General features: G+C 37.3%; 1 protein-coding gene across 1 annotated transcript in view; it reads right to left on the reverse strand.

Moving 5' to 3' along the window:
• Positions 1 to 266: 266 nt before the first annotated feature.
• LOC132553238 (uncharacterized) overlaps positions 267 to 13,799 on the reverse strand; it is a 33,384-nt gene continuing 19,851 nt past the window's right edge. The window contains exons 4-14 of the mRNA XM_060217466.1: positions 12,173 to 12,253; positions 11,560 to 11,658; positions 10,203 to 10,320; positions 9,814 to 9,947; positions 8,924 to 9,170; positions 6,173 to 6,267; positions 4,795 to 4,801; positions 3,141 to 3,353; positions 2,451 to 2,589; positions 1,386 to 1,452; positions 267 to 583 (exon numbers count right to left, since the gene is read on the reverse strand). Coding sequence (XP_060073449.1) covers positions 491 to 583; positions 1,386 to 1,452; positions 2,451 to 2,589; positions 3,141 to 3,353; positions 4,795 to 4,801; positions 6,173 to 6,267; positions 8,924 to 9,170; positions 9,814 to 9,947; positions 10,203 to 10,320; positions 11,560 to 11,658; positions 12,173 to 12,253 — 1,293 coding nt within the window. The 3' untranslated portion in view covers positions 267 to 490. The remainder of the gene's footprint in view (positions 584 to 1,385; positions 1,453 to 2,450; positions 2,590 to 3,140; positions 3,354 to 4,794; positions 4,802 to 6,172; positions 6,268 to 8,923; positions 9,171 to 9,813; positions 9,948 to 10,202; positions 10,321 to 11,559; positions 11,659 to 12,172; positions 12,254 to 13,799) is intronic.

Raw genomic sequence — 13,799 nt, forward strand, 5'->3', positions numbered from 1 at the left:
ACTATTTCCCCAAAAACACACACCTTTCTGCAAAGTTTCTTAATCTCGAGGGGTTCTTACTTTCGTTATTTTCAAGAAGGTTGTGATATCACGAAAATTGATAAATCGAAAATAAAATTCTTAAAAGGAAAACCATAGTTTCTTTCATAACTTCTGTGAAAAATATTCGTTTTTGTACAAGCTGTTGGTAAAATCGCAAAACATGATAGGGACAACCCTTCAGGATGGCAGATCCTTGAAGTGTTTCTTAGTTACCATTATTGCATTTCAGTACGTGTTGTATGAATGATACACTGATGTTAATATTGGTACATTATACTTCACACAACCATCAATCTACAAATGACATGGTCTGACATGGCAATATTCAAATCTTAATCACGTGTCCTAGATCACATGATAACTTGGCCCTAGCAATTGTCCTTGATCACGTGACCTATCGCCCTATGCCACGTGCAATAGTTGACGTGATAGTTTGGTCACGTGTGATTTATAATTTGTCTAGGGCTTCTGTAAATGTTAAGATCTCCACGAGGTTCATACCCAATTTCTTCTCCAAGGAAGCATAGTAGAATTCTGGGGCCTGAAACAATAAGCACCAGTTTAATCACGTTATCATAGCACATTGTTGTAATTAATCAGCGATTGATAAAATAAGTTATTTTGTTGCTTTAATAGTTTCACACATGACGTTCTAACAGCTGGAACAACAACTCGACATCTGGTTGGTCTACAGATTCAATTTTTTCTTGTACATCATTATACAGTCAGTGATGTAATATATGCTATTGTTAATACACCTAATACATGACGGTTTAACAATTGACGGAGTAGCAACTAATTCATCTGTCTACAAACCAAAAAACATAGTTCAGCTCTGACTCTTTCTGTCAATCAATGACTTCCTCTAAACGTAGACCATGAACGTTTTAATTTGTTTTTAAATTCGGTGTGTGGAACCTTCCGTCCCAACAATACTTCTCTAAACGTAGATCATGAAAAGTCAAATTTGTCCTTCAATTCAATGTGTGTAACCTCCAGCTCCAACCATTTTTATTTTATATCGTTACGTCTGCATGACACAAGACCAATATAATATTTCACAAAAAGCACTGTAAAGTCTTGTAACCAAGTTCAAATCAAGTCTGGTAAAACTTAAAAACAAGAATGGTAAGGGTGTCTGTTATTAATTCCTAATTTAATTAAGATCAAATATGACATCTTGATAAACTTTTTGATTTGTTTAGATAAAAGAAAGAAAGAAACACTAAACCAGGTAACTCATTCAAGTGAACACATTAAAATTTCAAAATTACGATATATTATATACAGTAATTAACCACAACAAGTAAACATGACGTCAGCATTATATGTGTAAACATTACCTCTATTTTCATCCTCTGTAGTTGTACCAGTAACTTCCCGTCAAACTGAGCCAGAGACGGAACACACCTGTGACCACGAAAACACGCTATTGATAAGAACTGTAACTTAACATGGATGCATGCCATCAATCGCTTGACAAAGTTGAAAAACTATCATTCTGATCAATACAAAAACAATTTCCCAGGTATAATGCCGCTTTTCATTCTGTATAAATTATCAAAAACATCTGTTTTCTCCAATGTAGTGTACTATAAAACAAGTTATTCGGCCTCACTGAACTGTTCTACCCAACTTCAGCCAAGCAAATCATGTAGTAGATTACTGATCAAACACTCGCCTGTATGGAAGAGAATGAAACTAATACTGCTTAGCACAACAGAAACAAGACATAGGCGTTAGCATTGTATTAAAAGTGTCCAAACTTTTTTCTGTCACTGTGACATGCGATCCTTACTAAATAATTATAAAGATTTGTTTCATAATTTGATTTTCTTATCTTTTATGTCATAATCCGATTTTTTGAAGACAGAACACCGAATTTATGCTCACTTCAATGTTTGTTGTCAATGTAAGTAATTATCACTTTAGCACGAACCATATATATAGATATATAATTGTATCCCTAAATTGACACATAGAGGATGGGAGGTCTGTTCTCAATCTACTGATGTACCTACCCATCCAGATTACTCGGACATAGCCAGGAGATGATGAGAGGTTTGTATCAATCTACTGCTGTACCTACCCATCCAATTTACTCTGACATAGCCAAGAGAGGATGAGAAGTCTGTATCAATCTACTGCTGTACCTACCCATCCAGTTTACTCTGACATAGCCAAGAGAGGATGAGAGGTCTGTACTCAATATACTGCTGTACCTACCCATCCAGTTTACTCAGACACAGTCAGGAGAGGATGAGAGGTCTATACTCAATCTACTGCTGTACTTACCCATCCAGTTTACTCAGACATAGCCAAGAGAGGATGAGAAGTCTGTATCAATCTACTGCTGACACAGCCAGGAGAGGATGAGAAGTCTGTACTCAATCTACTGCTGTACTTACCCATCCAGTTTACTCTGACAAAGCCAGTTACTGACGTCCTCTGTCGTCATCCTGTAGGCTTGTGAGGAGGTAGACGTACTGCCGGGAGAGGAGGCCGCTGTAGACGCCGAGGTGGCAAGAATAGGACCATCTGTCACTTCTAAAACAACCATTTTACAGTGCACAGTTTTATAAGAGGCTGGCGTTGGGTGCATTATATTAATGAGAGAACTATATTTCAAGACGCTGTCTTCAATTTTTACATTAATTATTATGTACTCGTGTTCATTTCTTTTGCGCCACAGATGTATCAATTTTGAATTCTTTTAACACAAAATGGTTCAAATTGATGTTGCAGGTTCGTCTATTGTTATATAACAAGAGTTGCTATGAAACACTGAAACATCAAGCAGTTTATATTACATATTACCTATACACAGTCAACTTCACTTAAAATGTTTAACTTCAATCAAGCACAATATCATATACTGATCCACTATGTTTAAATGCTTTACCATATTTAGATTAGTAAGCCAAAACCAAATAAAAAATATAAAGTTATAGCATTTTTCAATTACAAAGGTCAAAGTAATAACTTCCTATGAGTGAATAAACAGCACGAGACAAATTCCGCTTTCAATATTTTACCGGTGTTAGTAGAGAATGTGTACGTAAATAAATGATAACACAAAAGAAGTGTGTGATTCTGACCTTTTCCTGGAGTAGCCGATGGTAAGGCAAGCCTCCCCATTCCCTTTAGTTCCTTCAGGAGTCCATTCCAAGGCTTCTCGAAATGGTATTTACCACTGAAGTCGAAGTAGAGCTTTGCTCCAAGAATAGCTCCCAGCCAGCCATCTGGCCGATATTTCATCTGCATCATAAGTGGGATATAGTCTTTCCTTAGTTGGAAAGTGTATTCCGCCTCTGAAACGAACAGTTATGGTACGTTAGCACTTAGTCATGACACTACAGCCTTTATATCACTTAGTCAGGAAACTACAGCCCATATATCACTTAGTCATGACACTACAGCCCATATATCACTTAGTCATGAAACTACAGCCCATATATCACTTAGGAAACTACAGCCCATATATCACTTAGGAAACTACAGCCCATATATAGAAACTACAGCCCATATATCACTTAGTCATGAAACTACAGCCCATATATCACTTAGGAAACTACAGCCCATATATCACTTAGGAAACTACAGCCCATATATCACTTAGTCATGACACTACCGCCCATATATCACTTAGTCATGACACTACAACCCATATATTACTTAGACAGGAAACTACAGCCCATATATCACTAAGTCATGAAACTACAGCCCATATATCACTTAGTCGTGACACTACAGCCCATATATCACTAAGTCGTGAAACTACAGCCCATATATCACTTAGACATGAAACTACAGCCCATATATCACTTAGGAAACTACAGCCCATATATCACTTAGTCGTGACACTACAGTCCATATATCACTAAGTCGTGAAACTACAGCCCATATATCACTTAGACATGACACTACAGCCCATATATCACTTAGTCATGAAACTACAGCCCATATATCACTTAGTCATGACACTACAGCCCATATATCACTTAGTCATGACACTACCGCCCATATATCACTTAGTCATGACACTACAGCCCATATATCACTTAGTCATGACACTACAGCCCATATATCACTAAGTCATGACACTACAGCCCATATATCACTTAGTACTGAAACTACAGCCCATATATCACTTAGACATGAAACTACAGCCCATATATCACTAAGTCATGACACTACAGCCCATATATCACTTAGTCATGACACTACAGCCTTTATATCACTTAGTCATGACACTACAGCATTTATATCACTTAGTCAGGACACTACAGCCCATATATCACTTAGGAAACTACAGCCCATATATCACTTAGTCATGACACTACCGCCCATATATCACTTAGTCATGACACTACAGCCCATATATCACTAAGTCATGACACTACAGTCCATATATCACTTAGTCATGACACTACAGCCCATATATCAGTTGGCACTCTGTTAGTGACACACCTTACCTAGTCTACAGTCCATATATTAGGACACTACTCATATATCACTTAGTACTACAGCCCATATATCACTTAGTCATGACATACAGCCCATATATCAAGTCATGACACAGACAGCAGCCCATATATCACTTAGTCATCTACGGCATATATCACTTAGGCCATCGCCCATATATCACTTAGTGACAGCCCATATATCACTAAGTCATGACACTACATCCATATATCCTTAGTCATCCTCTCATATATCATGTCTGTTAGTGACACACACATCAGTTAGGACCTGCAGTCTGTCAAATAATGTATACAGCATTTACATTTATATGTCTCTAGACCCTCCATATCTGTCATAAGTACAGAAAAAGAATCTCCACTCCTTCAACCTGTCAAATCACACCTAATTATATAGTAAATATTTACTGTAGAACCTCATCCTATCATAATAGAAGAATTCCTCGGTAGTGGGTGTGTCGCCTGCCGAGCAGGTTTATGGAGACAAGTTTTTTAATTTGTTTTGCTCCAAATACAGCAGGTACTGCGACAACCCACTGCAAAGCAATCTCAAACAAACCTCTTTGGTTAAGAAGCATTGTACATTTGTATGAAGTTTGAGTCAAATTGTCAAAAGATATCTAAGTAATCACACAATACCAATTTTCTTTTTACATGTACAATGACCTTGATCTTTGACCTTTTGACCCGAAAAGTAATCCCCAGCAAGTATCTTTGGTAAGGTTGCTGTATGAAAAAAAATTGAAAGTAACAATGGCCTTGACATTTGACCTTTAAACTTGAAAGGCAATCCAAAGCAAGCCCCTTTGGTAAGGAAGCACTGCAAGAAGTTTGAGTGAATTTGGTTCAAAGAAAGTCAGTACATGACAACAATCTCCTTTATATGTAACATTGTCCGTGACCTTTGACTTCAAATCCTTAAAAGCAATGACCTTTGACTTCAAAACCTTAAAAGCAATCCCAAGGAAGTACTTCAGATAAGGAATAACTGTATGAAGTTTAAGGTAGATAAGCCAAAATGTACTCAAGTTATCGCGAAAAAAAATCAAATTCCTCTCTTTAGAAACGGTGATCTTAACCTTTGACCTTCGGATCTGACAAGCAGTCCCAATTTAAAAACAATGAAAATAATTATTTTCATTACGGACTTCAGTTCAGTTTGTAGTTCAAAGATATCAATTTTGCATTTTTAAGTGTGGACTATTTCTTCTGTCGGAAGACTTTCATAGAGCGTAGTGATCCCTCTGCCGGAAATAGAAACTTGCAAAGCATATTTGTACGTGAAAGCAATGGGTCTATCTGCCCCCAATAACTCTAGACCCTTAAACTGTTAAATTATATATAACCGTACAACATCTTACGTAGTATCTTAATAAAACGAGCTCAAATAAAACAATGTCACAAAATATAAACAATTTCTTCATACCATGTCTAGGAATGCGTAATCCTTATATATTTTGTTGATAGGCCTTTCCAGAAACTTGTGTGATTTTTAAATATTTGTTATTAAGTCTGTTTTGTACTATACCCTGATTTTTGTTTATCGTTTTTCTGGTGCTTTGTACCACTCTTAAGATTCTGTCGGTATTTTCTTCAGCTTGTTTTGAACATTTCATTATTTGTACAAAACATCTGTGATGTTTCCTTACCTTGAGTCTCTCTCTGATCTTGAGTACGATATCTTTTTCGTTCCAGGAATAACTGATAAACACGTGACCTTTGTTTTTCCTCCCTGATTTTGGTCCTGTATCATTAAAAGTGTGCTTATTTAATACGTCCAGTCAAATCAGGACAAAAATGTCATATACATATATGTCAGTATACATATATTGAAGCAAATGTCACTTTAACAAAAATAAACACGAAGTAATCGGTCATAGCATGCATGTCTGTCGTCTACGGAAAGAAATGTTCCCTTTCTAAAAGCCATATCAGACTGAATGACAAGCTTCATGATGTTACAGAGTTATGATGTTTGGATTCTCATACCAAAAGGTTACTGTCAGTATATAAGGCCGTATCAATGTCCTAGACATCTATTGTACATAATTTTGTATTTCATCTTACTACAGGATAATACAGTTGATATCATGAATCAGCAGTACATACATCATTTGGTACAGAAAACGGTATCCTGTTATCTCTACACAAAGAAGAAATGTCGACGAAAATTAAATCATTCCAATGAACCATTCATGAATTGGATTGAAACAATTTAACTTTCCTTTTGGCGTGTCGTCGAGCTATATAAGGTTACCAGTCATACTGTTTACAAGGCAAATTATCCAGTTCTACTGAAAACGATAAATAACGGACGGTTCTGCGTGCCATGTTTCCTATAGGGATGTCGTTTTATGAAAATAGATGAACTCTTTTTGTTAATGACACCACACATACCCATTGAGTTTTCTCTCGGTTTTAACTTACAAAAACTACGACCTTTATATCTCAAATAACGTGCAAGATGTATGTTTCACGAGAATCCAAGCAATATCTAACTTCAGAAGACATAATCCGGTAAAAATGTATAAGGAGGTTAAACAAGGAACAAACACTGCACCACTTCACCACAACCTATGTACAGCTATACAAACACTGCACCACTTCACCATAACCTATGTACAGCTATACAAACACTGCACCACTTCACCATAACCTATGTACAGCTATACAAACACTGCACCACAACCTATGTACACTATACAAACACTGCACCACCACCATAACCTAACCTATGTACAGCTATACAAACACATAACCTATGTACAGCTATACAAACACAAACCATAACTATGTACACCACTTCACCACAACCTATGTACAGCTATACAAACACTGCACCACTTCATCATAACCTATGTACAGCTATACAAACACTGCACCACTTCACCATAACCTATGTACAGCTATACAAACACTGCACCACTTCACCATAACCTATGTACAGCTATACAAACACTGCACCACTTCACCATAACCTATGTACAGCTATACAAACACTGCACCACTTCACCATAACCTATGTACAGTTATACAAACACTGCACCATAACCTATGTACAGCTATACAAACACTGCACCACTTCACCATAACCTATGTACAGCTATACAAACACTGCACCACTATACAAACACTGCACCACTTCATCATAACCTATGTACAGCTATACAAACACTGCACCACTTCACCATAACCTATGTACAGCTATACAAACACTGCACCACTTCACCATAACCTATGTACAGCTATACAAACATTGCACCACAACCTATGTACAGCTATACAAACACTGCATAACCTATGTACAGCTATACAAACACTGCACCATAACCTATGTACAGCTATACAAACACTGCACCACTTCACCATAACCTATGTACAGCTATACAAACACTGCACCACTTCACCATAACCTATGTACAGCTATACAAACACTGCACCACTTCACCATAACCTATGTACAGCTATACAAACACTTCACCATAACCTACGTACAGCTATACAAACACTTCACCACTTCACCATAACCTATGTACAGCTATACAAACACTTCACCACTTCACCATAACCTATGTACAGCTATACAAACACTGCACCACTTCACCATAACCTATGTACAGCTATACAAACACTGCACCACTTAACCTAATGTACAGCTATACAAACACTTGTACACCATAACCTATGTACAGCTATACAAACACTGCACCACTTCACCATAACCTATGTACAGCTATACAAACACTGCACCACTTCACCATAACCTATGTACAGCTATACAAACACTGCACCACTTCACCATAACCTATGTACAGCAATACAAACACTGCACCACTTCACCATAACCTATGTACAGCTATACAAACACTGCACCACTTCACCATAACCTATGTACAGCTATACAAACACTGCACCACTTCACCATAACCTATGTACAGCTATACAAACACTGCACCACTTCACCACAACCTATGTACAGCTATACAAACACTGCACCACTTCACCACAACCTATGTACAGCTATACAAACACTGCACCACTTCACCACAACCTATGTACAGCTATACAAACACTGCACCACTTCACCACAACCTATGTACAGCTATACAAACACTGCACCACTTACCAGCTATACAAACACTGCACCACTTCACCATAACCTATGTACAGCTATACAAACACTGCACCACTTCACCATAACCTATGTACAGCTATACAAACACTGCACCACTTCACCATAACCTATGTACAGCTATACAAACATTGCACCACAACCTATGTACAGCTATACAAACACTGCACCACTTCACCATAACCTATGTACAGCTATACAAACACTGCACCACTTCACTTTAAGCTGGTATCTGCTAAATGGTTAACACATAACGTAGCTTACGTACTTTTTGACACGTCATTCTCTCCCTTGAGAACGAACAGTGCACCGTTGACATTTTTTCTAACTTCACTATCACCACTTTCCCTGAGTTTTTCAAGTGACGTCATCATATCTGGGTGATCCACGATTTGCTGACATACGTCTTTGTCAAATGATAATGTCCAGATTGCACGTGCAGTTACAACATGTTCCTCGTCCGAATCACTCTTTAACATCTTCATAAATATCGGAAGTGCACCCGCTTCGATAATCTACATGAACATTGGCGATAAAGAATTAATGAAAAATGACTGAATTTACCGAATTTTACATAAGAAAGATTTTCTAGCATGAGATATATCAAGCATTAAATTAAAGGTAAACAAATACTATTTACATCGGAAAACTTCACCTCTGCCCCCCCCCAACTACCGTCACAATCATAACGATGAGGAACGTTATAGTAAAGACACTTCTTGTATAATACACCATCGATTAAAATCAATCATATATTATATCAGAACCATCTCCTTGGCGACTGTCTTGCTAAATGCTAAAATACAATGTCCTGTTAATTTGATATAATTCATCGTAACATATCCAAATACTGAAAGCTTGTTGGACATTGCTCAGCACTCACAACAGTATAGATTCATTGTATTTCACCTTGCAATTTTTGAAGAAAGTGTTGAAAACCTTCGGCGTGGAAGAAACCAGAAGGCACTACAATGGGAAACAGTGTAAAAACAACGTGCCCCGCCCCACTTGCTTGAGTGAACGTTTTTTCACTAAAGATCCTTAACAGATATATGTTAACATTGCACCTTCCTACATACAGTTGATCCTAGATAATATTAATAGGATAAGATTGTGATAAAGATGTGTTATATCAGTGATATAAAATAAGTCTCCTACCTTTTTTTTGTTGTTGTCGTTGACGGCCAGTTTGCCTAGACCGTCCATGAGTTCCTGAGGTGTGAAGCCCCGGTATCTCCGCCGTTCTTCCTCTATAGCTTTGTCTATGTACTTCAGCGTTCCCTCTATAGAACCTAGCAGACACATATATCTTTATCGTTAAATTCTAAAATCTTTATATTTAGACAAGGCACGCTGGTTTATATTAAATAAATCTTACCAAAGAGAGATGTCAGGAACCATAAGTCAAAATGTTTTCTTTTTCTTTTTATATTTGTATTTATTACTTCACCTAACAATTTGTATCTTACTTCAATGAATATCATGCCCAGTTACTCTCAGAAGATATTCTACATATAATGAAAACCATTTAATTTCACAGACGGTACCTGTGTCGTCCATAAGTTTGTCGTTCTCGTCCTCTTCCACGATATGTGATAAAGTTAACATCGCCATTATCTTCAGCATCTCGTGTTCTTCGTATGACTTTAGGAACTTCAGCAACACCTAGCGGCCCAACAATGTCCAAATATTTATTAATAATGATAATCACAAAGACATCCAGAAAAATTATCCTAAACCGATAACCCTAAATAAATGTGGCTCGTAAACACCCATAAAAATGACCCTGAACCGAAAACCCAAATAAATGTGGCTCGTAAACACCCATAAAAATGACCCTGAACCGATAACCCAAATAAATGTGGCTCGTAAACACCCATAAAAATGACCCTGAACCGATAACCCAAATAAATGTGGCTCGTAAACACCCATAAAAATGACCCTGAACCGATAACCCTATATAAATGTGGCTCCTAAACACCCATAAAAATGACCCTGAACCGAAAACCCAAATAAATGTGGCTCGTAAACACCCATAAAAATGACCCTGAACCGATAACCCAAATAAATGTGGCTCGTAAACACCCATAAAAATGACCCTGAACCGATAACCCAAATAAATGTGGCTCGTAAACACCCATAAAAATGACCCTGAACCGATAACCCTATATAAATGTGGCTCGTAAACACCCATAAAAATGACCCTGAACCGATAACCCAAATAAATGTGGCTCGTAAACACCCATAAAAATGACCCTGAACCGATAACCCAAATAAATGTGGCTCGTAAACACCCATAAAAATGACCCTGAACCGAAAACCCAAATAAATGTGGCTCGTAAACACCCATAAAAATGACCCTGAACCGATAACCCAAATAAATGTGGCTCGTAAACACCCATAAAAATGACCCTGAACCGATAACCCAAATAAATGTGGCTCGTAAACACCCATAAAAATGACCCTGAACCGAAAACCCAAATAAATGTGGCTCGTAAACACCCATAAAAATGACCCTGAACCGATAACCCAAATAAATGTGGCTCGTAAACACCCATAAAAATGACCCTGAACCGAAAACCCAAATAAATGTGGCTCGTAAACACCCATAAAAATGACCCTGAACCGATACCCCAAATAAATGTGGCTCGTAAACACCCATAAAAATTACCCTGAACTGATAACCCAAATAAATGTGGCTCGTAAACACCCATAAAAATGACCCTGAACCGAAAACCCAAATAAATGTGGCTCGTAAACACCCATAAAAATGACCCTGAACCGAAAACCCAAATAAATGTGGCTCGTAAACACCCATAAAAATGACCCTGAACCGATAACCCAAATAAATGTGGCTCGTAAACACCCATAAAAATGAAGATTTTACAGACTTTTCCTACTCACCTCTGTGGTTTTGCTCTCTTTGAAGAAATGTATGACGTCTGGGTTGCGGGCAATGTTGTGTACTATACTCATGGAAGACTTGACTATGTAGTACACATTCTGTAACAAGGACACACGAGTGGACAACACAGTTTAATTTTCATAAATCTGATAATTTCAAAGGAACCTGCAGTACATATTAATTCTGAACAGTACAGATACTTAAATGAATTAAAAGCTGTACATATTGGTTACGTCAAACCTCGGCACTAACCGTTCACCTGCGGTGTCTACCAGGTGAAATCTAGAAGATTATACTAATGATACACAAGTGAAGAACACTATTCACTAACATTTTTCTAAGTTACACTAAAATTAAAGACACATAGTTTTTATTTATCTCTTATACAATTAGCATATATGAAAACATGATTGTACAAGACACTCAATACAAATTCAGAGCTAGATACAGAAAAATATTGAATTAAACTTGATCCATTATCTGTTTCGTCCTTCTAGAACTCGGCAGCGATGCTAGGAGTCCTAAATATCGTAACCTAGGAGGTGAAAGAGGGAAATCTGAAGTGGTCGGACTATTTCCGGTGTATCGCATTAACCACGGAACACAGCTCACCTTATTGTTGAGGTTAGTAAGGAATGGTTGATGGTTACAGTTGGCCGTGAGGAAACGTACACCGTCCGCTTCAGCCACTGTCTGTAATAACAAAGGATTCGATTTGTATGTAATAAATCAATCACACACTTACATACCAGCTCACTTTGTTCCAAGACGCATTATGTCGCCTGGACATATATCTTCAGTATTACACCCGGCAATTTTTTTTCAAACGGTGTGATTTATAATGAAAATTCTCAACATATTCTGGTTTAGAGTCTATACCCTTAATCACTTTATAAACCTCCTTTATTGTCTGAACAAGCGGACGGTATTCATCTTATAGATCGACAAACCTACTCCACGACCTACCAGTATATAGGACCTACCAGTATATAGGACCTACCAGTATATAGTATCTACCAGTATATAGGACCTACCAGTATATAGTATCTACCAGTATATAGGACCTACCAGTATATAGTATCTACCAGTATATAGGACCTACCAGTATATAGGACCTACCAGTATATAGTATCTACCAGTATATAGTATCTACCAGTATATAGGACCTACCAGTATATAGTATCTACCAGTATATAGGACCTACCAGTATATAGGATCTACCAGTATATAGTATCTACCAGTATATAGTATCTACCAGTATATAGTATCTACCAGTATATAGGACCTACCAGTATATAGTATCTACCAGTATATAGGACCTACCAGTATATAGTATCTACCAGTATATAGTATCTACCAGTATATAGTATCTACCAGTATATAGGACAGTATATAGGACCTACCAGTATATAGGGTCTACCAGTATATAGGATCTACCAGTATATAGTATCTACCAGTATATAGGACTTACTAGTATATAGTATCTACCAGTATATAGTATCTACCAGTATATAGTATCTACCAGTATATAGTATCTACCAGTATATAGGACCTACCAGTATATAGTATCTACCAGTATATAGGATCTACCAGTATATAGGATCTACCAGTATATAGGACCTACCAGTATATAGTATCTACCAGTATATAGTATCTACCAGTATATAGGACCTACCAGTATATAGCATCTACCAGTATATAGGACCTACCAGTATATAGTATCTACCAGTATATAGGACAGTATATAGGACCTACCAGTATATAGTATCTACCAGTATATAGGACCTACCAGTATATAGTATCTACCAGTATATAGTATCTACCAGTATATAGGACCTACCAGTATATAGGACCTACCAGACCTACCAGTATATAGGACCTACCAGTATATAGTATCTACCAGTATATAGGACCTACCAGTATATAGTATCTACCAGTATATAGTATCTACCAGTATATAGTATCTACCAGTATATAGTATCTACCAGTATATAGGACCTACCAGTATATAGTACCTACCAGTACAACAATTTTGTGTGGCGATCTTAACGCGGACATTTCATCCAACAGCTACAGATCTAGAATATTACTTCAACACTTGACTGACAGAAACATGATTAATGCTGTGAATCTAACTATCCGGACGGGTCCGGCATACACATGGACAAATAAACATCACACATCAAAAACACTGATAGATTATATAGCTATTCCAGCATACTTGGAAACCTTCATTAGG

This window comes from Ylistrum balloti, unplaced genomic scaffold, assembly GCF_031769215.1.
Source record: "Ylistrum balloti isolate Yb309-2 unplaced genomic scaffold, AGI_CSIRO_Ybal_v1 Utg370312, whole genome shotgun sequence".
Taxonomy (NCBI): Eukaryota; Metazoa; Mollusca; class Bivalvia; order Pectinida; family Pectinidae; genus Ylistrum; species Ylistrum balloti.